Raw genomic sequence first — 26,182 nt, 5'->3', positions numbered from 1 at the left:
TCTGCCCACCTCGGCCTCCCAAAGTGCTGGGATTACAGGCAAGAGCCACCGTGCCCAGCCAGGAACCAACAAAACTTCATAAGCAAATGAAGAAGTATGTACGATAGCTGTTTATAGTGATTATCTCCAAATTATGAGGAAAAGTTAAATGGGCATTATTCTGTACACCTAGTATTTAAGAAATTCGATAGAATTAGACAATGTATTTTAGGGTAATTTTCATCAAAAATTATAGAAGCATTTAAAAATTTTGAAATAAGCTTCAATAACCAAGAATATTACTTAAACAGTTATTATTCCCTGAAGATACATGAGTGTGGTATAGGGAATGTAACTGAGAAACAAAGGTAAATAATGAAGAACTAACTGTAACTGCCTCTACTATGTGACTCTATCCTTAAACAAATGCATCAGATATTTCAAGCAAAAATCAAAATCCAGAGGCTGGCATGCAACAGCCCTTCAATAAATATTTGCTATTGGTAAATAAAGACTTGGGATTACCTCTTTTAAACTTGTTTTTAATTCCTTTTTGTGGAGAATGGGGTCTTGCCCAGACAGGCCTCAAACTCCCGTGCTCAAGCTATCCTCCTGCCTCTGCCTCCCTAAGTGCTGGGATTACAGGCGTGAGCCACTGCGCCTGGCCAGGATTCTCTTTCAATTTCCTCTTTCCTACCCAGCATTTAAAAATCAATCATATTTCTCTTTGACAAAGAGAAAACAAAAGCTTATTTTTATCAAGATTCTCTACTCTTTAAACAGACCACTTCCAAAATGAAAATGGGGAGATGTTTTTTGTTATAGTTACATTACAGGTTGCAAAGTAAAGTAAAATATAATTCAACAAATAACATAAACGAAATTTCACCAGATCAATGTGTCTTCACAATGATTAGTTGTATAGTACTTGGTTAGCAGTATAAATCTAATTTATTTCTTCTTTTTTTTTTTTTTTTTTGAGACAGAATCTTGCTCTGTCACCCAAGCTGGAGGGCAAGTGGCGCAATCTTGGCTCAATGAAACCTCTGCCTCCCAGGTTCAAGTGATTCTCCTATCTCAGCCTTCCAAGTAGCTGGGTTTATATGCGTGTACCACAATGCCCAGCTAATTTTTATATTTTTAGTAGAGACAGGATTTCACCATGTTGACCAGGCTGGTCTTGAACTCCTGACCTCAAGTGATCAGCCTGCCTTGGCCTTCCAAAGTGCTAGGATGATAGGCATGAGCCACCATGCCCAGCCCCTAATTTAATTCTGAATGAAATAGAAATTAAGAATAATAAATCGCATCTTTATGGTGCCAACTTACATCAGCCATTTGCTGAATCTGTGGAAGGTTTTCCATTATCTTTTGTTGTAAAGCTGTTACTTGATCACTTAACTCTTGTATGGATTGTGTTAATTCATCTGTTTCAACAATTATTGACAGGTCTTCTAGATCCATTAAGATTGAATGTAAAAGATTGTGCTTCTGTTCTGAATCTTCCAAAGCCATCTATATAAAAACAAAATGAGAGAAAGAGAGAGACATCAAGATCCTGATATAAGTTGATTAAAATTTTAATCAGAGAAAATTTAAAGTTGTCTCAACATTTTAAACTTCTAATCATTTCTAGTTTGATAATGAAAACCAAATACTCTCTAATGTCAATGGTAATAAAAGACTTTAGAGTATCCACCTGTGTACTCTACTATAATAAGAAATATAGATACTTTGTGTATCTTTTGTTATTCACAATAAGCCCCTTTTATACATGTAATAATTTTCAAATTTAAGATGTCAAAATAGCTCAGCCACCTAATGAAAATGCTCAGTTTGCTAATGTACTCTTCAGGCAATTCCATAAACCATAACTGATAGGAGAAAGAACATTCATTTATGCAACGAAAATTTTAGTCATAAGTCACTAAAACTAAGTGGGTTATTCAGAATTTTATATTAATCTTACTCAAAATCCTTATAGGAGAAAACTTTTAAAAAAACAAAACTTAAAACCAATGCTTTTTACTAATATCACTGACACAAACTACTTAGGAATAAATTTAACAACATACATGCAAGAACTGTATACTGAAAATTACAAAACACTGCTGAGAGAAATTAAACACCAAGAGAAATAAAGAGATATATCATGTTCCTGGACTGAATAGTCAATATGGTTGAGTCGTTAATTCTCTTCCAAATTCATCTACAAATTTAACGCAATCCCACTGAAAATTCAAACAGAACTTTATTTAGAAATTGACAAGTTGATTCTAAGATTTATATGGAAATGCAAAGGCCTTGATTTAGCCAACACAAATCCAAAAAAGAAGAACAAAGTTGTAGAATTGATGCTACCCGATTTCAGGACTTACTGTAAAGCTATGGTAATGAAGACTGTTGTATTCGTGAAAATATAGACATAAATCAATTGAACAGAAGTGAGAGCCCAGAAATAGAAGCACATGTATGAGGTCAGTTGATTCCCAATAAGGTCAGAGTAATTTAATGGTGATTCTGATCAATAAATGACGCAGAAACAATTGGATATCCTTATGGAAAAAAAGAACTTTGATCCTCAAATCATATCTTAGGCAACAATTAACATGAAATGAATCACAGACCTAAGAGTAAGAGTTAAAACTATCAAGTTTTTGGAAGAAAACATAGGAGGAAATCTTTGTAACCCTGCATTAGGTAAAGATTTCTTAGAATGCAGAACAAAAGAATAATTCATAAAAGAAAATAGTGATAAAGTGGACCTCATCAAATTGATAACATTTGCTTGCTGAAAGGCAGTGTTAAAACAATGTAAAAACAAGCCACAGGCTGGAAGAAAATATTTGTAAATGACATATATGACAGAAGAATGGTTTTCAGAATATGTTACAAATAATTTACAACTCAACAAGAAGACAAACAATGGAATTTTTTAAATGAGCAAAAAAAATTGAACAAATGCTTCACAAAGGAAGTATACAAATGACCGATAAAGACATAAATAGAGGCCAGGCGCGGTGGCTCCTGCCTGTAATCCCAGCACTTTGGGAGGCTGTGACGGGCAGATCACAAGGTCAGGAGTTCCAAGACCAGCCTGGCCAACATGGTGAAACCCCGTCTCTACTAAAAATATAAAAATTAGCCGGATGTGGTGGTGTGTGCCTGTAATCCCAGCCACTCCAGAGGCTGAGGCAGGAGAATCACTTGAACCCGGGAGGCGGAGGTTGCAGTGAGCTGAGATTGTGCTACTGCACTCTAGCAGCCTGGGCGACAGAGCGAGACTCTGCTTCAAATAAAAAAAAAAAAGACATAAATAAATGCTCAAAATTATTACTTATTAGAGAAGTGCCATTTAAACCACAATGACATACCATTGTAAGTCACTACAATGGCTAAAACTTAAAAGACAGACAATATTAAGTGCTGTTGAAAATATGGAGCAATTAGAACTCATGTTGCTGGTAGGAATGAAAAATGACACAACCATTTTGGAAAAGGATTTCCCAGTTTATTATTTATTAAAACACATCATAAAAGAGGTATTTATTCATTGAAATAAAATGAAAACACATGTCTACACAAAGATTTATATATAAATATTCACAGCAGCTTTGCTCATAATGGTCTATGGTAGCAGCCTCTGAGGTAGCCCGGAATGATCCCCCGCCTGGTATTCATACCCTTATATCAGTTTCCTTGACTGCAGGCCGGAATTACTGATTTAATTCTAATAAAATGTGGCAGAAGTGATGAGATGTCACTTCTAAGATTAGATTACAAAAACTGTGGCCCAGACTGGGTAATAAAGAGAGACCTTATCTACAAAAATGTAAGAATTAGCCAGGTATGGTCGCATGCACCTGTAGTCCCAGTTACCTGGGAGGTTAAGGTGGGAGGATCATTTGACCTCAACAAGTGCAGGCTGCATTGAGCCGACATTGTGCCACTGCACTCCAGCCTGGGTGACAGAGCAAGACCCTGTCTCTAAAAGAACAATAAAATGTGGCTTCTGTCTTGAGAGCTCTCTCTTACTCTCTTGTAGATAGTTTATGCTGAGGAAAGCCAGCTGCCATAGTGTGAGGCAGACTCTTGGGGGAGCCCACGTGTCTGTGAGTAGAAGCAGATCTTCTGAGGCCTATCGACAGTCATGGGAATGAGCTTTGAAGCAGATCCCCCACCTCTTCCCACACCCAAGTTCAGCCTTCAGATGAGCCTGCAGCCTTTGCCGACACCTTGATCACATTCTCATGAGAGAGCTTGAGCCAGAGACACTTAGCTAAGCCATGCCTGTGGATTCCTGATCCACAGAAATTGTAGTAATAGAAGTTTGCTGGGTCGGGTGCGGTGGCTCAAGCCTGTAATCCCAGCACTTTGGGAGGCCGAGGCGGGTGGATCACAAGGTCAAGAGATCAAGACCATCCTGGTCAACATGGTGAAACCCCGTCTCTACTAAAAAAATACAAAAAATTAGCTGGGCATAGTGGCGCGTGCCTGTAATCCCAGCTATTCAGGAGGCTGAGGCAGGAGAATTGCTTCCACCCAGGAGGCGGAGGTTGCGGTGAGCCGAGATCGCGCCATTGCACTCCAGCCTGGGTAACAAGAGTGAAACTCCATCTCAAAAAAAAAAAAAAAAAAAAAAAAAAAAAAGAAGTTTGCTGTTTCAAGCTGCCAACTTTTGAGTAATTTGTTACACAGCAATGGCTAATACATAGCTCAAAACTGGAAGCAACCCAAATATCTATTAACTGGTAGATAAACAAACTACTTATTTCCAAAAATGGAATATTACTTGGCAATCAAAGAATTAACTATGCATTGATAAGTGTAATAACCTGGGTGAATCTCAAAAGCATTATGCTAAGTGAAAAAAGTGAGACACAAAAGACTACATACTGTTTGATTCCCTCTATACGATGTTCTAGAAAAGGCAAAACTATAGTAACAGAAAACAGTGAATGATTACTTAGGGTTGGAGGTGGGTAAAAGGGTGCAATGGCTCACACCTGTAGTCCTAACACATTGGGAGGCCGAAGTGGGCAGATCGCCTGAGATCAGAAGTTCGAGACCAGCCTGACCAACATGGTGAAACGTTGTCTCTGCTAAGAATACAAAATAAGGCAGGCATGGTGGCGTAAGCCTGTAATCCCCGCTACTGGGAAGGCTGAGGCAGGAGAATCACTTGAACCCAGGAGGCAGAAGCTGCAGTGAGCCTAGATCGTGCCATTCCGCTCCAGCCTGGGCAAAAGGGTGAAACTCCAACTCAAAAAAACAAAAAAAGTTAGTATTCTATTTTTATAATGACGACAATTTATGTTCCAGTGATTCTTACAACAGTAGTATTTGTGAAATTATCTTTAGGTTACAAAGACCTGTTTTAACAAATGCAATCCAGGTAGAAGGGTATAGTGCAATTAAAACAAACATTTAAAGCTTGGTTTAGAGTTCTGATGCTTCTTTAAAAGTCAATTTAAAAAGTAACACCAGAATATGCTAGAAAATGGAAAAGGGTATCCTAAAAGTAGAATTATTGGACAAACCAGGATTTCACATAGGACTAGTTATTTAGGACTTACTTCCCAGGGGGAGATTAGGACCTATCAGGACACAGAAATAAACCCATAGCTTCCCTTGTCCCTACTTCCTTTACTCAGTTCTAGCTCATAAAGACAGACTAGCAATTTAGAAAGTCCTGAAGAGTTTGAGAGATACTTTTATATTTTTGCATTTGTATCAGTAGAAGGTAGCAAAATCCCAGCTGCTTTTACCTGAGCTCACTTTTGTAGTTTGTTTTTTTAACTGATAAACATTTAAAGGGGGAAGAAAAAAGCATCATTCCTCTTTTTTGTCTTGGTAAAGTCCTCAACAATAGTGAATTAGAGAGGTGATAAAAAGTTTAAAAATGACAAACTTTGAGGATATGGTAAGTTAATCCACGTGGGGAAAGGCAAAAGAAAACACAATCAAGGAGAAGAAAAGAAAAAAAATGGATAGAAATGCAGCATCTTTACAAGTGTTACCGAAAGAAAAAAATATGAAAACAGGCTGGTCCGAGTGCAGTGGTGTTTACAACTAATCGATCACAACCAGTTACGGATTTCTTTGTTCCTTCTCCACTCCCACTGCTTCACTTGACTAGCCTTTTAAAACAAACAAACAAACAAACAAATAAATAAATAAAAATAAATAAAAAGAAAAAGAAAAAAAATATGCCAACAATTCTCAAACGTCAGGGAAGTCTGAGGTCAGTAGCTCACTTAGGAACACACTGTGCCATTCTAAACATAGAAAAAGGAGCTGAATCACCTTGCAAGTCTGATTCTGTAAAAACGGTCACCAAATTTCTCTAAGGGATTCCTTCTCATGGCAGAATAAGAGAAGGGAAACATACCAGCACAATGAAACTTCTCTCAATACTCAGTATCCGGAAGACGTTTTGCAGCCAAGGCCTCAAGTAGGAAAACACTTTGATTTGTTTTGTCTTTGTAAGCCAGCATGGAGACACAGGGCATGTGTGGAGTACCGGGAAGGACAGGAAATTTGCAATCATGGTGTGTCAGAAGTGGAAGGAACCATGGATTCGTTTTCTATCGCTGTGTAACTAATTCCCACAAACTTCATGGCTTAAAGCAAAACAAAGTTATCTCATATTGTCCAGGGGTAAGGAGTCCAGGCATAGCTGTGGTGAGTCCTTTGCAAGGGGAGCCACAGGCTGCAGTCCTGGTGCCATCTGGAGCTTGGGGTTCTCTTTCAAGATCATTCAGGTTGTTGGCAGAATTCAGCCATAGGACTGCGGTCCCTGTTTCCTTTGCTGGCTCTCAGTGACTCTCAGCTTCTAGAAATAGCTTTTGGGTCCTAGCCCCATGGCCCTCTCACAATATAGCTGCTTACTTTTTCAAGGAGAATCTCACTACACTCTGCTACAGGTTGAGTAGCCCTTAGCTGAAATGCTTGAGACAAGAAGCATTTCGGATTTTAAACTTTTTCAAATTTTGGAATATAAGTATTATACTTACTGGTGGAGCCTTCCAAATCCGAAAATCCAAAAACCCATATTAGAGAGCCTTATAATCACGTTAATCAAGTATTTACGGGAGTGACTACTCCATTACCTTAGTCAGACAATATAACCTAATCAATGAAGTGACTATCCTATCATATGCACATTCCTGCCCACATTCAAGAGAAGGGAATTATTCTTCCAGGTGATATACATGAGAGGATGGGAATATTAGGGATGCATCTTAGAATTCTACCAACCAAAAACCATTAGCACTATCCTGAGCACATTCTTATTTCATGGGGGGAAACTGAGGTCCACAGAAGACATGCTAAATCATCCAAAAAGTCATAAAGCAGTTATCAGGACAGTAAGAGCTGGATCCTGCTCTCCAAAATCCCTGTCTAGTGCTTGCCACTCTCTCAAGCTTCCTTCCACCACTGGCATGGTTGGGGTAAGGCTGTATTTCAGGAAAGGAAGAAAAAAGCAACAGGATGATCAGCTAAGCCACAAATCCTTATGTAGCTGCTATGAGTGGCAGAAAACCTGAGAACACTTACCTGCAGAGTGCTAGCATGGTGACTCAGTGTCTTTGAAGAGTCATAGTCAGCAGGATTGGCCAGCAAACGACTGGTATTTTCTATCCAAGCCTCGGTGCTCTTCAGAAGGTCACTATATTCCTCCATCTTAACCGTGGCCTGGGAAAGAGACGCAGTGCCAAACTTAGTTGGATGCCTTTTACTGGAGATGAGTGACTACTCACTGAAGAGTCAGTTGCTGCTAGTCAGGGGTGTGTCAGACCTTGCAGATGTCTGCTCCCCATGGCTGGGGCCACTTGCTCATCTGCTCTAGGTTATGATACCCTCTGACCTTTTTTTCTTTTTTGAGACAGAGTCTTGCTCTGTCACCCAGGCTGAAGTGCAGTGGCACAATCTTGGCTCACTGCAACCTCCGCCTCCCAGGCTCAAGTAATTTCCCTGCCTCAGCCTCCCAAGGTAGCTGAGACCACAGGTGCATGCTACCACACCTGGGTAATTTTTTTTTTTTTTTTTTGTATTTTAGTAGAGACAGGGTTTCACTATGTTGGACAGGATGATCTCAATCTCCTGACCTCGTGATCGGCCTGCCTTGGACTCCCAAAGTGCTGGGATTACAAGTGGGAGCCACTGAGCCTGGCAGATACTTCTGACTTTTAAGACTAACTCTGACTACCGGTGGAAAGGTTTAAATGGTTCTACTCCAACGTTATAGGCCTCAGCAAGAGTTCTGGGTTAGCCTTGCAACTATTCTGGTTCCCATTTTATGCTTCATTTTTAAAACTGGGCTTGTACTTTGTCCTCCTGTTCGGGACCTTGCCCTACAGTTCTTCTAAGACCAGAATGCTGCCTCACTCTTATTAAATCATGAACACAACTCAGCCAACCACAGCTCCTATTAGGAACGAAGATAGAAAGGGTATCTTGTCCCTGAAAGACAGTCTTTCTCATTGCTGTCTCCATCCCTAGACTCCTGAGATCACCTGCCCTAAATTCCCATTGCTGGTCTTTATCTACCTATTGGGAAGCCTGGACTTCCCAACAGTTTGCCTGGCTCTTGCTGTGGTCAACTTGGTTCTGTCTGCCTAATCAGACTTCCTGCCTACACTAGCATTGAAATCTGTCTCCTCAGTGCCCACATGAGCCTACTGAGCCTCCAGCTTCAAGTCCTGTAACTGGCAAGTCAAGATAAACAGGCTACCTCTCAGTATATTATTTTGTTTTGTTTTAACACCATCTTAATACTACCACATGCTATGAAGCTACCATGAGTCACGGCCATACCTTATTCAACTGTGAGGTTCTAGACTCTGCTCTCTGTGACACTTGCTGATATTGCTGAAAAGGAATCATCAAGTTATCCATCCATTCTTGAGCCTGTCCAGGGTCCTGTTCAACAATGTCCTGAACTTCAGAATCCAGCTCATTTAGCTTGGAATGCCAGAGATCTAGCTCATCCCACATTTTCTGAAGAAGGAAATCGTAAGTCAGTTTGAATGAAGAGGCCATAGTTTATGGAGACAATGCCTGGTTTTCACCCAGAATTTACATTTATAAATGTTACTAAAACAGCACAGAAACAACATCACAAGAATAGCTGTTAATTTATACCCAGCAACCATGTGTGATCTAAACCAAAAAACACTTTTTCTTAGCTCTCCGAACTATAACTGTATTCATTTCACTACAAATTAGCTGTAGGGAAACAGAAAGACCTGGACATTTCTAGAGATTACTGACACAGGGCCGGGCGCGGTGGCTCACGCCTATAATCCCAGCACTTTGGGAGGCCGAGGCGGGTGGATCAAGAGGTCAAGAGATCGAGACCATCCTGGTCAACAAGGTGAAACCCTGTCTCCAATAAAAAAATATAAAAATTAGCTGGGCATGGTGGCGCATGCCTGTAGTCCCAGCTACTCGGGAGGCTGAGGCAGGAGAATTGCCTGAACCCAGGAAGCGGAGGTTGTGGTGAGCCGAGATCGCGCCATTGCACTCCAGCCTGGGTAACAAGAGCGAAACTCCGTCTCAAAAAAAAAAAAAGGAGATTACTGACACAAACAAGGTCAATGTAGCCCTCCTTCCTCAAGAGTGATGAACAAAACATTCTATTTTAAATGGGCCTGGGGAGGCCAGGTGCAGTGGCTCATGCCTATAATCCCAGCACTTTGGGAGGCTAAGGCAGGTGGATCACAAGGTCAGGAGTTTGAGATCAGCCTGACCTAATATGGTGAAACCCCATCTCTACTAAAAATATAAAAATTAGCCAGGCATGGTGGTTCATGCCTGTAATCCCAGCTACTCAACAGGTTGAGGCAGAAGAATCATTTGAGGTTGCAGTGAGCCGAGATCACGCCACTGCACTCCAGCCTGGGTGACAAGAACAAGACTCCGTCTCCAAAAAAAAAAAAGGCTTGGGGAAGTACCTGAAAATACCTGAACCTATTTACACTAGTTCATACAGAAACAGAAACACACACACACACACTTAATCTAGAAAATAATTTTAAGTGATAAAAATAAAGAAAAATATTTGGGCCGGGTGCAGTGGCTCACACAATTTTGGAGACCAAGGCATGTGGACTGCTTGAGCCCAGGAGTTCGAGACCAGCCCGGGCAACACTGGGAGATTCCATCTCTACAAAAAATACAAAAATTAGCTGGGTGTGGCAGCACACACCTGCAGTCTCAGCTAGGGAGACTGAGGTGGGAGAATCGATTGAGCCAGGGAGGTCAAGGCTGAAGTGAATTTTGATCACACCACTGCACTCCAGCGTGGGTGACAGAAAGAGACACTATCTCAAAAATTAAAAAAAAGAAAATTATCTGCTGACTTGGAATGAATGCAGAGGCAAAAAGCTCTAGAAACATGTATTAGGAACAACTGCTTTTGACTCAAGAAACCAATAGGTTGGATTCAAATCTGAACTTTGCTGGGCAGAGGAAAATTTCAAAGGTAAAACATTCAGTTCTTAATGTTTGCTTAAGAACATTTTTTCTCCTTTGTTGAGAACTAGGAAAATCTAACTTGCTAAATTAGGTTCCTCTGCTTAAGATTTGTCCAATAGTGAGCCAAATTCTAACCAATTTTAAAAGCCCCAAATTATTATAATTTTGAGGTAGAGTCTCGTTCTGTTGCCCAGGCTGGAGTGCAGTGGCACAATCTCGGCTCACTGCAACCTCCACCTCCCCGGTTCAGGTGATTCTCCTGCCTCAGCCCCCAGAGTAGCTGGGATTACAGGTGCCCGCCACCACGCCGGGCTAATTTTTTTGTATCTTTAGTAGAGACAAGGGTTCACCATGTTGGCCAGGCTGGTCTCGAACTCCTGACCTTGTGATCCACCCGCCTCGACCTCCCAAAGTGCTGGGATTACAGGCATGAGCCACCGCACCTGGCCAAAAGCCCCAAATTATTAAAAATATTTCCTTAAAACATAGATTTGGAAAAAAAAAAAAACATAGATTAGAACGATAATCCTTTCCCTATCCTGGAGTTTACTTGTGAATTAAGAAGTAGAATAGTGGCTGGGCGCGGTGATTCACACCTGTATCCCAGCACTTTGGGAGGCCAAGGTGGGGGTTTCAGGAGGTCAGGAGTGGGGACTAGTCTGGCCAACATAGTGAAACCCTGTATCTACTAAAAATACAGAAAAATTAGCCAGGCGTGGTGGCAGGCATCTGTAATCCCAGCTACTCGAGAGGCTGAGGCAGGAGAATCTCATGAACCCAGGAGGCGGAGGTTATAGTGAGCCAAGATCAGGCCACTGCACTCCACCCTGGCGACAGAGTGAGACTCCACCTCAAAAAAGTAGAATAGTATGTTTATGTACAGTTTTACCTAAGATTTTATTTTATAAGACATTTTACAAGGGAAATAAATTTGGAATTTTTATTTATTTTTTTAAACCTTGGCAATCTTAAAAAGAGCTTTAATATTTTTCATATTCTACTGAATGATTTTTAATATCAGTATCCCCAAGATAAAATCCTTACTTTCCTTTACTTGTGAAAATGCTAGTTCACAATCGCAGGCTCTCAGAAGTTTGGGTATATGCCCACCATGGAAAAGCAGAGTTTTTTGTTTTGTTTTTTTTTAAATGAGACAGAGTCTCAGGCTGTCACTCATGCTGGAGTGCAGTGGCATGATCTCGGCTCACTGCAACCTCCATCTCCTGGGTTCAAGGGATTTTCATGCCTCAACTTTCCGAGTAGCTAGAAATACAGGCATGTGCCGCCATGCCCAGCTCATTTTTGTATTTTTAGTAGAGACGGGGTTTTGCCATGTTGGCCAGGCTGGTCTTAAACTCCTAGGCTCAAGTGATTGCCCTGCCCTGGCCTCCCAAAGTGCTGGGATTACAGGCATGAGCCACCGCACCTGGACAACAGAATAATTTTTAAATGCAACTTTCCCTATCAAGCCTCTCATTTAGGTGATGCCCCTGCAGATTTGATTTAGGGTTTCTGTGCTTCAGAGTAATTCAAAAAAACTCACCTTGTGATAACTAATGAACAGGGGAGGACAGAAATACCAAATGCTCAAGGGAGTTACAGAAGAATTTTACCTTTTGAATTTCTTGCGCTTTCTCAATATTTTTGCTTTTCTGCTGCAACATCTTTTCAACATTATGTAGCCCATTGTTAATTTCTTCTATTTTTCTCCTCATTGCATATGATGGTGAACTTTTTAAGACTTCATTGCTAATCTGTTAAAGAGAGAAAGACACAGATGGCTTAGAGAGGTTGTCTGCACTTTATTCACAGGTTTGAACAACAAAAGTGGTAGTCACTCTGTTTTAACTTGCAAAAATTTTTTAAGGGCTGGGGGAAGAAATTCTGGCAAATGTGTTAATGAGAAGGTGAATAGGCAGACTAATAAATGGCAGGTGTATTTACTTGACCTCTTCAATCTTAAATAAAAATTCGTTTAATGTAATATAACATGTATTACACATATATGCTGTGTTGGGCAAAACTACTGAGTGGACTGTTTGAAACATGCCCAAATGGATCAAATGATATAAAAGAATTCCTGGGGGCGGGGTGGGGGGGCAGGCGCAGTGGCTCACACCTATAATCCCAGCACTTTTGGAGGCAGAGGTGGGTGGATCATGAGGTCAGCAGATCGAGACCAGCCTGGCCAACATAGTGAAACCCAGTTTCTACTAAAAATACAAAAATTTGCTGGGTGTGGCAATGGGCACCTGTAATCCTAGCTACTCAGGAGGCTGAGGCAGGAGAATTGGTTGAACCTGGGAGGCAGCAGTTGCAGTGAGCCAAGATAGCGCCACTGCACTCTAGCCTGGGCAACAGTGCAAGACTCTGTCTCGGGAAGAAAGAAAAAAAGAATTCCTGGGGGATAAACAATTCTTATATGATCTTTCTATTTTGTAAGAAGATCCTCTGCATAGATCTGTTTTCAGTAAAACCAAACTTACTCAAGCTGACTTTTAAACGTAATTGCCATCAAAGTATTCATTTGCGTGAAACAACCTTCTAAAAGCAGCTATTTCTTGAGGATGCATAGAGCTTAATTATTCTCTGTGTAACCATTTGTAGTAGATGTTTTCCTAGCCATCAGAAACTTAGCTAATGAACAGTGTAATGTTTTTTATCTAAATGATTCTCTTAAAAACAAACAAACAAACAAAAACTTGTACTAGGAAACATAATAAATGAATGTTGAATGTATCACTTTCTAAATGTGATACATTGAATGGTATTTGTGTTCTTGTTTTGCTATTTGATAAGGCTTTCTCCAAGCAGCTACTAAATAACCAAGTAATACTTTATGCTTTTGTATAATTCTTTGTTTCTAAATTAAACACACACACACACACACACACACACACTCTCTCTCTCTCACAATCTGTGTAACCATTGAGACTAAAAAACCATCCTATGCAGAGAGTATACAGATGCAGAAACTGAAACACAGGCTAAATGACTTGCTATAGTCATTTGTCAAGGAAGTAGTTGAACTCGTCCCAAGAAGCGCCCAAGTCCCCACACTGAGTCCCAGGCTCTATTCACAACATCGGGCTGTTGATACTTTTACATCATGTCTTTATTTCCCAGACCATACTGCAATCAATATTATTAGAAAAAAGAATCCTACTTTGGTCCTGCATTAGTTTTTTATTGATGGCTGTGTCACAAATTACCACAAGACAAAGTTTTCTGATATTTTGAGCACTTATTCTCCTGGTAGAAATGCACACCATTTAGATACATTAGGACAGATCATGATTTAGGACACGTAAGCAGCCATTTGAATTATACGCAGTGGTACTGTGTCTATCCCCCGGACCCTTGAACTTCCTTTAGATGCATCACACAATAAAAATTAGTTGCTGTTGGTTACAAATATACAGGTTCACAGCGAAAATTTTCAACCTTGAATTTGAACAACTGGTTTTGATTATTAATTTACTCTGCTGGGATTTTCGTAAGTATTCATGAGAAAAGCATTTAATTTCTCTCAAAACATTCAGTATTTTCCTCAAATAAAATCAATAGTACATGATCCTTGACAAAGTACCAAACAGGTTTTCTTGCGTGTTAAATAAAAAAGACTTGTTATAAATACACATTAAGGGTTTACATGTTTTTTTATATGTGAGATTTTCCTGAGAAATCTGTCATAGAATTAATGTCATATTCTAGCAACTAAGTTTGAAATCGGAATTTTTTGTGTTTAAGATCTATTTTATTCATCAAGTTATAAGTATTCTAGGCTTCAAAACAAACAAAAAATCCTGTGGATACCAAACCAAACAGGATATTCTTCTGTTTGATATGGGTTGTCTTTTTGCAATCCAATCAAAATATCCTGCTAAGCTTCTATGTTTCTAGTATTATAAAATATTTTCCAATCTTTCTTCAAATCTAGACTTTCAGGTATAAAGATTTGCTCAGGTACTTTTTATGAGAATTCTGTTAACATCATCATTAGACAGACATTACATGCTAAGTACTATTCCTAGTGAGTTGTGAAATTTGTATTCTTATTGTCCTCAGTTATAATGTCAAAATGTTTCAAAGAATATATTTTAAAGCAAAGTGTTAACATCCAAAATGTTCAAGTGGTTGTACAAGGGTTGTACAAAAGCAAACAGAACCAGTAAAAGATATTATATAACTGTATTATAAGGTGCAAGAGAAGAATAAGCATTTTGATAATTAAACATATATAAATTATCTAATGCTGTTATGTCACATATTTAAAACATCTTTATCTTAGTATTCAATATACAAAATGGTCACTTAACTCTTAAAAGCAGTCACAGCTGAAATTCTGGCAGACAGAATTTGACATCAAATGATATTTTCCTCTTGACAGTCATTCGGCTCCATAAATAATAACAGTAGTACAAACATTATTATTACCTTCTCATCTATGTCTTCTAGAGCTTTTCTGCATTCTTCCACCTGGGATTCAATCTCTGCAGGGACTATGGTGTACATTTCAGAATATTTGATTCGCAGTTTTTCCATAATATTCTCAAAAGTTAGCTTCCCTTTCTTAAGGATGCTTTGAAGCTCCTGAAAACATTAAAAGAGTTTCAATAACTCATAGGACTGGGGGAAAAGTTTAACTCTAAAAAGTGAAAGCAGCCTTCCAGCATATCCTTATGATTTAAAGGAGTATGGTTTGCATGACAAAACCCCACTAGTGATACAAGCTGATTAAGCCTGAGAGATTCTCAGTTTAGTCAGATGATGCTAATTTGTAAGAATTAAACTTGATATCTCTTCATAGTGTCACACCATTATCTAGAAAAGACATTACAACACCCCCTGCTTCTAAAGTACCTTTAGGATTTAATTGTATCTCAGTTGCAGTCCTGATCTAAAAAGTTGCAAGCAGGAAAAAAAGTTTCAAAGAAGTTTTTTGTTGTTGTTATTAACGTGTTGCTATTTCTACTTCTTCCTCCATTATCATCACAATGATTCAAGGCCACTAAAAGCCCCACGCTTGGAGCAGAAGTGTCTACTTTCATGTAATTAGACAGCCCAGCAGAGCTCAACTTCTTTCAAAAGGGAGGGTTCCAGTTCCATACAAAGAATGTAGGTTTTTAGGAGATAAAAGAAACCTGAACAAATAGTCTATTGGCTGTGGCCTAGAAACCAAATCTGATCTACCTTCTCCTGCAGTAATTATAAAGGAGAAACTCATTTGTTTGGGAAAGTTTCCCAAAGATCAAGTGGAAAAATACTTCTTGACTTGACTGTGGCTTTTTTGTTGTTTGTTTTGTTTGTACAGTAGCTGTTCAGTAGCATTATTTGTGATGATGGATTGACTCACTGCACTGAAGAATGATTACAATTTTAAATGACTCTGATGTGTCACTGTTTTCCTTTTCTTAATCCTCAGCAGAGGACAAATCTAGAAAGAGAAAGTTAGAGAATAATGACATTCAAAGATAGGGTTTAAGAAGTAAATGTCATCCCGTTTTATCTACATCTAGTCCAGGAGTTCAGGCTTTCATTCAGAGGTACACTTAGAAGGCTTTCCCATGAAGATTGCTTATTTACTTTCCAATATTAATAACCAAAAGTTCTGGTTAGACAGCATGTGACTTTTTTTTTTTTTTTTTTTTTTGAGATGGAGTCTCGCTCTGTCAGCCAGGCTGGAGTACAGTGGCACCATCTCGGGTCACTGTAACCTCCACCTCCTGGGTACAAGTGATTATCCTGCATCCCAGTACCTGGGATTACAGGCACACGCTACTATACCCAGCTAATTTTTGTATTTTTAGTAGAGATGGGGTTTCCCCATGTCAGCCAGGCTGATATTGAACTTCTGACCTCAAGTGATCCACCTGCCTTGGCCTCCCAAAGTGCTGGGATTACAGGTGTGAGCCACCGCACCCAGCCGAAATGTGACTTTTGAAAAAACTTCCAAACATCCTTTTGGACTGTCACCATTGGACTGGAATGAAAGAAGAGATTATTCTGAAGAAAGGAGATTACAAAAGCTCATCATCACGGGTCAGCAGAGAAATGAAAATCAAGACCATATTGAGATACCATCTCATGCCAGTTAGAATGGCGATCATTCCCAGCACTTTGGGGGCCGAGGTGGGCAGATCATGAGGGCAGGAGATCGAGACCATCCTGGCCAACATAGAGAAACCCCCGTCTCTACTAAAATACAAAAAATTAGTTGGGTGTGGTGGCACAAGCCTGTAGTCCCAAATACTCGAGAGGCTGAGGCAGGAGAATTGCTTGAACCCAGGAGGCAAAGGTTGCAGTGAGCCAAGATTGCGCCACTGCACTCCAGCCTGGCACCTGGAGACAGAGCGAGACTCTGTCTCAAAAAATAAATAAATAAATAGAATGGTGATCATTAAAAAGCTGGAGACAACAGCTGCTAGAGAGGATGGGGAGAAATAGGAATGCTTTTACAGTGTTGGTGGGAGTGTAAATTAGTTTGACCATTGGGGAAGAGAGTGTGGCGATTCCTCAAGGATCTAGAAATAGAAATACCATTTGACCCAGCAATCCCATTACTGGGTATATACCCAAAGGATTATAAATCGTTCTACTATAAAGACACATGCACATGTATGTTCATGGCAGCACTGTTTACAACAGCAAAGACTTGGAACCAACCCAAATGCCCATCAATGATAGACTGGATAAAGAAAATGTAGCACATATACACCATGGAATACTATGCAGCCATAAAAAGGGATGAGTTCACGTCCTTTGCAGGGACATGGATGAATCTGGAAACCATCATTCTCAGCAAACTGACACAAGAACAGAAAACCAAACACCACATGTTCTCACTCATAAGTGAGTGTTGAACAATGAGAACACGTGGACACAGAGAAAAGAACATCACATACTGGGGCCTGTTCAGGGATGGGGGGCTAGGGGAAGGATAGCAGGGAGTGGGGGGATTGGGGAAGGATAACTTTAGGAGAAATACCTAATGTAGAAGATGGGGGGATGGATGCAGCAAACCACCATGGCACGTGTATACCTATGTAACAATCCTGCATGATCTGCACACGTACCCCAGAACTTAAAATGTAGTAATAAAAAAATGAAATGAGATTCCAAATGACCTGTAGGGTGTACATAGCCCCTATCAGAGACAGGGCACCATCTGCTACCAAAAGAGTAGCCTATCATGCTACTCAAGATTGGTCTGACACCCTTGTTCACCAAACACACTGGAAACATAGTTGAAAGCAGGCTGCTTGGTCCAGACTGGCCTATCTTTCAGCCTTGTTTCAACTCTGTTCCCTGCTCTCCAGCCACACAGATCTTCTCCCTTGGTTCTGCCCATGTCATACCACAGGGCCTTTGCATGTGCCTCTCTCTCTCCCCAGACCACTGCCCCAAACCCAGCCACTGAGTTATCTCCACCCCAAGGACTTTGGATACAAGACTGTGGGCCTGTGCCACATTCACTAATTAATTCCTCACTTACCTCAAGTTGCTCTGCCTTTTCTGGGTGGTCCTGGAATGCCATATTTTGGAAAGAGGTTGTGGTGTATTGAAATAAATTCTTCAAAGCAATGATCTCTTTTGTGAAGGAATGTCTTTCTTGGATTTCAGTCTGCACCAATGCCTTATTTTTTTGAGCTTTCTGAAGAAGCCTAAAAGAGAATATCAAAATATAATTGTTTCTTTATCCCGCTTTTCTGGGAAACACTTTTATTGTAACAATTAATTAAATGCCTGAATAGCTCCTAAAGGATGGTTACTTCCTCCAAGAAACAAAGTAACAACTTTCAACAATGGATGTACCACGTATCAAAACAGGTACCAAAATCTATCACTTAATCAAAAATCTCTCCAAACCTTTCACCCCAAATATTCTCCTTTCACACATTACATTGTAACTGACATCTCTGTCCTCTCTTCTTCTCCATGTAATCCTTGAGCTCAAATGAAAATGACTTAGAGGTGTGAAAGGAGTCATGGGTGGGCTCTTGGCAACAGACAACCCACTGGCCTTTTTCTCTTGAGCTGACCCATTTTGCTATGGATGCAGCAATCATCAAAGAGGCACTGAAGTGAGTAAAATCTTTCTTGAGGGTTATTTGGTAAGTATCTATGATATTGTGATATAATAAATATATGCCTGATCTCTGCTCTGGTTCCTTCCTAAGACAGAGCTCTTAATACCCTTGTAGACAGGAGTGCTAGGTAAGAGAGTCTTTTGTTCTAATACTTGGTTTTTGACCACTTCCTGACACAGAGCTCCTAAGACCTTTGTAATTTCCTGAGTAACAGAAGCATCTTTAGTTCTAAAGTGGCAACTCTAGGTAGGATCCTGAGTAGCCTCAGGATTCGGGCTGGTTGCCAGGGGAACCAACTATGTGATTAGAAGGCTGCAAGTTTCAGTACCACCCCACCCTCCAACATACACCCCCAAATCTCTGGGGAGGAGACAGAAGCTGAAGGTTGAGTTGACTGCCAACGGCCAGTTATGTAATCAATCATGACTACAAAATAAAGTCTCCATAAAAACCCCAAAAAGACAGAGTTCAGAGAGCTTCTGGATTTGAAAGCCTGAAGGTTCCTGGAAGTTGAACCACCCAGAAAGCAGGGAAGCCCCATGCCCCTTCCTATACTGTGCCTTAGACACCTCTTTCATCTGGCTGTTCATCTCTAGCCTTCATTATATCCTTTATTAATAAAATTAATAAACTGGTAAATATGAGTAAAGTGTTTCACTGAGTTCTGTGAGCCACTCTAGCAAATAAATTGACCCTAAGAAAGGTGTCTCCCTTGATTTATAGCCTATCAGTCAGAAGTATACCAGCTGGGCGCGGTGGCTCACACCTGTAATCCCAGTACTGTGGGAGGTCAGGAGTTTGAGACCAGCCTGGCCAACATGGTGAAACCCCTTGTCTATTAAAAATACAAAAATTAGTGGGGCATGGTGGTGCATGCCCGTGATCCCAGCTACTCAGGAGGCTGAGGCAGAAGAATTGCTTGAACCCAGGAAGCAGAGATTGCAGTAAGCCAAGATTGTGCCATTGCACTTCAACTTGGGTGACAGAGCAGGACTCTGTCTCAAAATAAAAATAAATAAATAAATAAATAAAATAAAGAAGTATAGTATAGGTAGCAAACTACCGCTTGTGATTGGCATCTGAAGTGGAGGGCCTCTTGTGGGATGGATTGTGCCTCCAGCCTGTGTGATCTCATGCTGTCTCCGGGTGGATAGTGTGAGAAATGAATTGGTGTCCGCTCGAGAACTGCTTGGTGTGTGGGGACCACCCCCACCTCGTGGCCACCCAACATGGTGTCAGAAGTGCTTTGCTGCATGGTGTGTGAGGACAGACAGAAAAAACAGTTCTTTTCTTCAGATGACCTCTAGCCATAAAACTATTATATTCTTTGACCTAGTGATTCTATTTCTCAATATCTTTCTCAATGAATTAGTCACAGATGAAATATAGATTCTGGCATAAGAATATTCACAGCAGTGTTATGAAAATTAAAAACAAAACCATATAATTTAAAGATTCCTGATTAGAGGCTTGGTGTAATAAATTATGGCATATCTATAAGGTAGAAATTATACAACTAGCTACATTTTTTATATTATTTTATTTGAGATGGAGCTTTTCAGGCTGGAGTGCAATGGCACGATCTCAGCTCACTGCAACCTCCACCTCTCAGGTTCAAGTGATTCTCCTGCCTCAGCCTCCTGAGTAGCTGGGATTACAGGCATGCATCACCAAGCCTAGCTGATTTTTTGTTATTTTTAGTAGAGATGGGGTTTCTCCATGTTGGCCAGGCTAGTCTCAAACTCCTGACCTCAGGTGACTCACCCGCCTTGGCCTCCCAAAATGGTGGGATTACAGGCATGAGCCACCATGCCCAGCCACAGCTAGTTACATTTTAAAAGAACATTTAAGGGCATAAAAAGGCAAATGGAATTTGCTGATAAATTACTCAGCAGAATACAGAACAGTGTAAGTATTTTGATCTCAGCTTATTTAAAAACAAAATCATAGTTGAAAAAAAGGAGAAAAAAATGATTGGCAGTGGTTGTTGCTGAGTGGTGACATTAAGGTAGATTTTAAATAAATTTTTGTAATTTTCACATTTTCTAAATTTTCTGTAATGAATATGTATTACTAAACTAGAAAAAGGGCAAAAAAAAAAAAGGAAATTGGAAGGATATTAACTTTCATTAATACCAGGATGCAAAAAGTGTGCTTAATTACAGTTATTAATCTTTTCCATCCCTTTTTATACCTATCAGTGTTGTCTCACCTCAATTCTATTGTATAATTTGCCATTATTCTATACATATTTTCTAAATTTGGAGCCATAATTGTCAAGCACATGTCCTTAATCATTTTTCATAAATCTTACTGGTTGCATCGTTCTTGCATAGAAGTAATTTCTTGAAATGCCGACACAGTTTCCACAGCCCCTGAGCCTTCAGGAACATTCTGGATACTTCTGATGCGCTGAAGAAGTAGAGTCAGTAACAGCTGCTGCTTCTCCACGTTGTCTCCATATTGGCATAAACAGTCTAGCAGCTCAGAGAGTTCTTCTGTGGTGGCTGCCTCTTTTGTTTTGGAAATTTCAGGGAGTTCTTCCTGAAGATTATCTAAAATAATTGCTTCTCGTTCAATCTAATTCAATAAACAAAAAGAAAGAACTAAAATAAGTAAAATATACAATAAGCGTGCCAGGACCTGAAGTAGCCATAATTTTTGTATGTTCTCTCTTCAAAGGGTTCCTAGTGCCATATCCTAGTCTGTTTTTCTATAGCTGGGAATATTAATTGTCTACTATCAGAATCCCATAATCCCATAATTCCCAGCTATTGCTCATGTAGATGTGTGATTAAAATGGAGTATTGCTCTTGTGGGATGAAGGAAATGCTGTTGCTTATCTTCATAAATAATTTATTTCTCCTTCAGATTTCAGTTGGATAAAGCAACATTTCTCCTGAGATAAGCATATGAGCTCCACCAAACTGCTTTCACTAAGTAGAAGAGGTTGGGCAACTTTTAGACAGGAAAAATTTTTTCTGCAGGTCTTTTCTTTCATTTCCAATTCCTATATGCTCAAAAAGTAAGTCCAGTAGATTCTAATTACCCAGACACAAACTGAACCAATCAAGTATTTATCAATAATGGTGTACACAGAACTCAGAAATACATAACCTATTACACCACATATGTAGAAACTGGGAGTTCCGCCAGTCCTGAACTCAACTAAGATATAGAAAAAAGTCTCAAAGTCCCCTGAATCAGGTCATTCTTATGCCCCACAACCTTGAATCCCCTGGCCCACTCCTCAACTGCCATATTCAGTTACCACATTCTGCCACAGTGATGGTTAACTCTCCTGCTCTGTGTTCAAACACAGTCACGGATCCTGCAATCATGACATCAGAACATATCACTCCAGTCATCTATGTTAATGTTATCATGCTAACTGAAATGGTGAGGAAGGACTTGAATGTCCAGTCAGACATGCCAGACGGTGAGAAACAAAGCCTGTGAAAATTCAGGAGCCCCAGTTTCAGTTTAAGTTTCCGGGGGTCCAGTGGCCTGGGACATGCCAGGACTTCTCCTCTAAGATGAAGGTCAAGTTGTTCAACCTTGTAACTCTACCACTAAGAAAGAGACACATGCATGGAATGGACCTTTTGGGGTCTGGGAGGCAGTATATGCTATCCTTGGGATTACTGCTCAGATCCATTTATCAGAATACTGCTAACGTCGAAAAAGGCCTAGAGAAAAGGCACCAAAGGAGGGTCAGACTATGGTATAAGCTGCCCTGCCATTTGTGCTATATGATCCAGTTGGGTACCCAATAACTAGAATACATGGATGCAGGTGTAGACTGGCCACTGTCCAAGAGATCCAGGCGTGCAATGGGTGCTTCTCATCACCTCAAACCTGAATTCGGTTGAATAAGGAGTCCTGGTTCTTCGCCAGACAGCTACACTTCCACCAGGGAATGAGATAAGGGTTCCACTGGGTCATTTTGTGTCCCCCTGCTGGAAACCAGCATGCAAATGAAGAAATTGCTACATCGATGGGAGAATTGTACACCTAGGGTTTCCAATGTGCCTCAGGGTTGAAAAAACTATGTCTGTAATCCAGGACTTAATGGGGGCACCTCTTGGTGCTTACACATCAGAACTGTGCAGATTTATCCTGATAATAACCACAAATGGGCAGCTGTAGCAACCACAATCCAGTAAGAGTAAAGCGACTAAAGGCTCAAACCTTTCCTGTTTCAGTTCTCCTAGTCTCCTACTCCTGTTCCCTGGGATCAATTTCGAAAATAAACCACCCCTTTGCAAGCCTCAGTCCCAAGCTCCGCTGTCCACTGTGAATTTGCTAAGTGATCGAGAAGGGGAAATATAAGAGGGAGAACAATTTTTATTGGGACAGTAATTTTACCCCCAAACTAGGCAATTCTTCAACCTGTGAATGAATAAACAAACTGTATTATACCCACCCAACGCAATACTACTCAGGAATCAAGATAAATTAACTACTGATACAAAGAGCAGCAAGAATGAATCTCAAGTGCATTATGCTTAGTGAAAAAAAGCCAAACTCAAAAGGCCACGAACTGGAGGGAAGTCACTGACAAGACATTCTTGAAATAGAAATACTACGGGAACAGAAACAGATGAATAAGGTTTGCCAGGGGCTGGAGGTTATGGAAGGGACTGACCACCAAGAAGAACAAGGGAAACATCTAGGGTGACGGAATTGTCTTTTTTTTTTTTTTTAGTTTCACTCTTGTTACCCAGGTTGGAGTGCAATGGCGCGATCTCGGCTCACCGCAACCTCCGCCTCCTGGGTTCAGGCAATTCTCCTGCCTCAGCCTCCTGAGTAGCTGGGATTACAGGCACACGCCACCATGCCCAGCTAATTTTTTGTATTTTTAGTAGAGACGGGGTTTCACTATGTTGACCAGGATGGTCTCGAACTCTTGACCTCGTGATCCACCTGCCTCCACCTCCCAAAGTGCTGGGATTACAGGTGTGAGCCACCGTGCCAGGCCAGAATTGTCTTAAACCTTGATTTTGTTGGTGATCATGTGACTCTATGCACTTGTCAGAACAACATATTTTACACGAAAAAGTGTGAAGACAGCCTCAGAATCAGTAAAATAGTTGCCAAAAAACCTGTGCATTCACTTTTCTACCTAGAAGAGGCTCTGGAATCCCTTGATGATTTTCCTTAGACATGGGATCCTAATAAAATCGATTATAAAACTTTTAGGTTGCTGGGCACAGTGGCTCACGCCTATAATCCCAGAACTTTAGAAGGCCGAGGTGGGCTTATCACAAGGTCAGGAGATCGTCCTGGCTAACATGGTGAAATCCCGTCTCTACTAAAAATACAAAAAATTAGTTGGGCGTGGTGGTGCATGCCTGTAATTCTAGCTACTCGGCAGACAGAGGCAGGAGAATTGCTTGAACCTGGAAGGCAGTGGTTGCAGTGAGCCAAGATCCTATCACTGCACTCCAGCCTGGGTGACAGAGTGAGACTCTGTCTCAAAAAAAAAAAAAACTTTTAAGGTCACGGTCAATTGTAAAGTCCAGTCTAGAAAGGGGGATGGACCCATAGTTGCACCATATGCAAACCCCATGAAGGAGACCGAAAAACCCAGAACCCAGCAGAGAAGGGAACCAACAAAGAAAAAACTGTTAGTGCAAGTGGAAGAGGCCGGTCTCATATCTCTCATTATCTTTGACAATGTGACTTTCTTTTTTTTTTTTTGGAGACGGAGTTTCGCTCTTGTTACCCAGGCTGGAGTGCAATGGCGCGATCTCGGCTCACCACAACCTCCGAGGTCTCCTGGGTTCAGGCAATTCTCTTGCCTCAGCCTCCTGAGTAGCTGGGATTACAGGCACGCGCCACCATGCCCAGCTAATTTTTTGTATTTTTAATAGAGACGGGGTTTCACCATGTTGACCAGGATGGTCTCCATCTCTTGACCTCGTGATCCACCCGCCTCGGCCTCCCAAAGTACTGGGATTACAGGCGTGAGCCACCGCGCCCGGCCGACAATGTGACTTTCTTCTAGCACATTATGATCATCGAAGCATAAAATGATGATTTTGAATAACCCAAGTGAATATAGTAAGCAGATTCTGTTTAAGAAAACAGGGAGGTAAAATTTTAGCGGGGGTCATAAGTTCAATCAAAATTTAAATTTAGTTTTTAATTTGTAAACTTATAAACTAGGCACTTACGTTTTTAAAAAGTCTACTTATATAAACTGTTTATTTCACAAAGACTGAATTATTACGCTACTACAGGGATGTTTAAAACAAAAATTTACTTTATCATATATAAAAGCACCAACCATGCTAACAGAAGCTTACATGTATGGGTTATTAGATGATGTAATTTTTATTGAATGGATAAAAGCTACATTAAAGTCTTATATCAATTTGATGTATGTAAGTTGACAGATTAATGGTTAGGCACCAGAGTCTAAGTTTGAATCCTCTTCTACCCCTTGTGCAAGTTACTCAGTCTCACTGTGTCTCACTTTCCTCATCTACAAAGTAAGGATAATAAAAATATCCTCATAGAATCTTGACTAGTGCTCTGAACTATGCCTACTATGCCTGCCACACAATAAGTGCTCAATTTAGTAGCTGTTTTTATTATTGTCATCACATGAAACCATTTTTTTTTGCTTGTGCTAATCTTTGAAAATCCATTTTGTTAGCAGATTTTGTCAAATGCTTATGTGAATAATTAGAAAGTTCTATATGAATGGAGTCTGAATTAATAAGATATAATTGCAAATGGGTATAGAACAATAATGTGATAAAATGAAAAGAGCAAAATCTTAGAATTAGCCCAGATCTGAATTTGAATAGGAGATGTTCCTCAACAAATATTTACTAAGTAAGTACCCACTAAGAGCAGGGCCCTAGCCAAGTTCCAAGGTTACAGCCGTGAGCAAGACAGCCCCAGCACCAGCCCCAGCCTACAGGGGCTTATAGATTAATCAATCTGTACCTGGGGACCTTGTGCCATTACTTAATCTGTCAGTGCTTCAGTTTTCCCATCTATAAAATGGTGATAATATTTACTTCCCAGGGACAATGCAAAGATTCAGTGAGAACAGGTGTGAACTGCCTTCTCAGCATAGCTTAGTAACTCAATAAGTGGTACTATTATCAACAGGCAAGCACTGGTGTCAGCAGCACCAACCAAAAGTATAATTTACAAAGTGTATTTTAACATTCAAGAGACTATTCACTAGTCAAGCCTCACAAGGACCACTGACATAATATTCATTTTTACCAATAATAGTTTTAAGCAAGATAATATGATAGTATAGTGGATAGAGGTTAACATTTTATCCTAAGATAATTTGATGGTTTTGTGTGTGTGTGACAGGGTCTCGCTCTTTTGTCCAGGCTGGAATGCTAGAATACAATGGTGCAATCATGGTTCACTGCAATCTTGACCTCCCATCAAGAGATCCTCCCACCTCAGCCTCCCAAATACCTGGGACTACAGGCATGTGCCACCACGTCTAGATAATTTTTTTATTTTTTGTAGAGATGGGGTTCACTCCATTGCCTGGGCTGTTCTAGAACTCCTGGGCTCAAGCAATTCTCCTGTCTCAGCCTTCCAAAGTGCTAGGATTACAGATGTGAGACACTGCACCCAGTTTAATTTTC

General features: G+C 40.4%; 1 protein-coding gene across 3 annotated transcripts in view; it reads right to left on the bottom strand.

Moving 5' to 3' along the window:
• Positions 1-26,182, bottom strand: part of SYNE2 (spectrin repeat containing nuclear envelope protein 2) — a 330,936-nt gene that overhangs the window by 138,232 nt on the left and 166,522 nt on the right. For 2 of the 3 annotated variants that reach the window (XM_064374924.1, XM_064374925.1), the window contains exons 1-4: positions 12,075-12,282; positions 8,800-8,982; positions 7,540-7,677; positions 1,309-1,494 (exon numbers count right to left, since the gene is read on the bottom strand). In XM_064374924.1, the coding sequence (XP_064230994.1) occupies positions 1,309-1,494; positions 7,540-7,677; positions 8,800-8,982; positions 12,075-12,176 (609 nt within the window). In that variant the 5' untranslated portion in view covers positions 12,177-12,282. Of the gene's footprint in view, positions 1-1,308; positions 1,495-7,539; positions 7,678-8,799; positions 8,983-12,074; positions 12,283-14,898; positions 15,055-17,956; positions 18,126-20,865; positions 21,132-26,182 lie in introns of those variants that run through there. The other variant, XM_064374927.1, reaches the window with a different exon arrangement.

The sequence above is a fragment of the Aotus nancymaae genome, unplaced genomic scaffold (genome assembly GCF_030222135.1).
Source record: "Aotus nancymaae isolate 86718 unplaced genomic scaffold, 86718_ANA_hifiasm-v0.15.2.pri h1tg000011l, whole genome shotgun sequence".
NCBI classification, from domain to species: domain Eukaryota; kingdom Metazoa; phylum Chordata; class Mammalia; order Primates; family Aotidae; genus Aotus; species Aotus nancymaae.
Note: the sequence above shows the minus strand (reverse complement) of the source record. Positions and strands in the feature narration are given on the sequence as shown.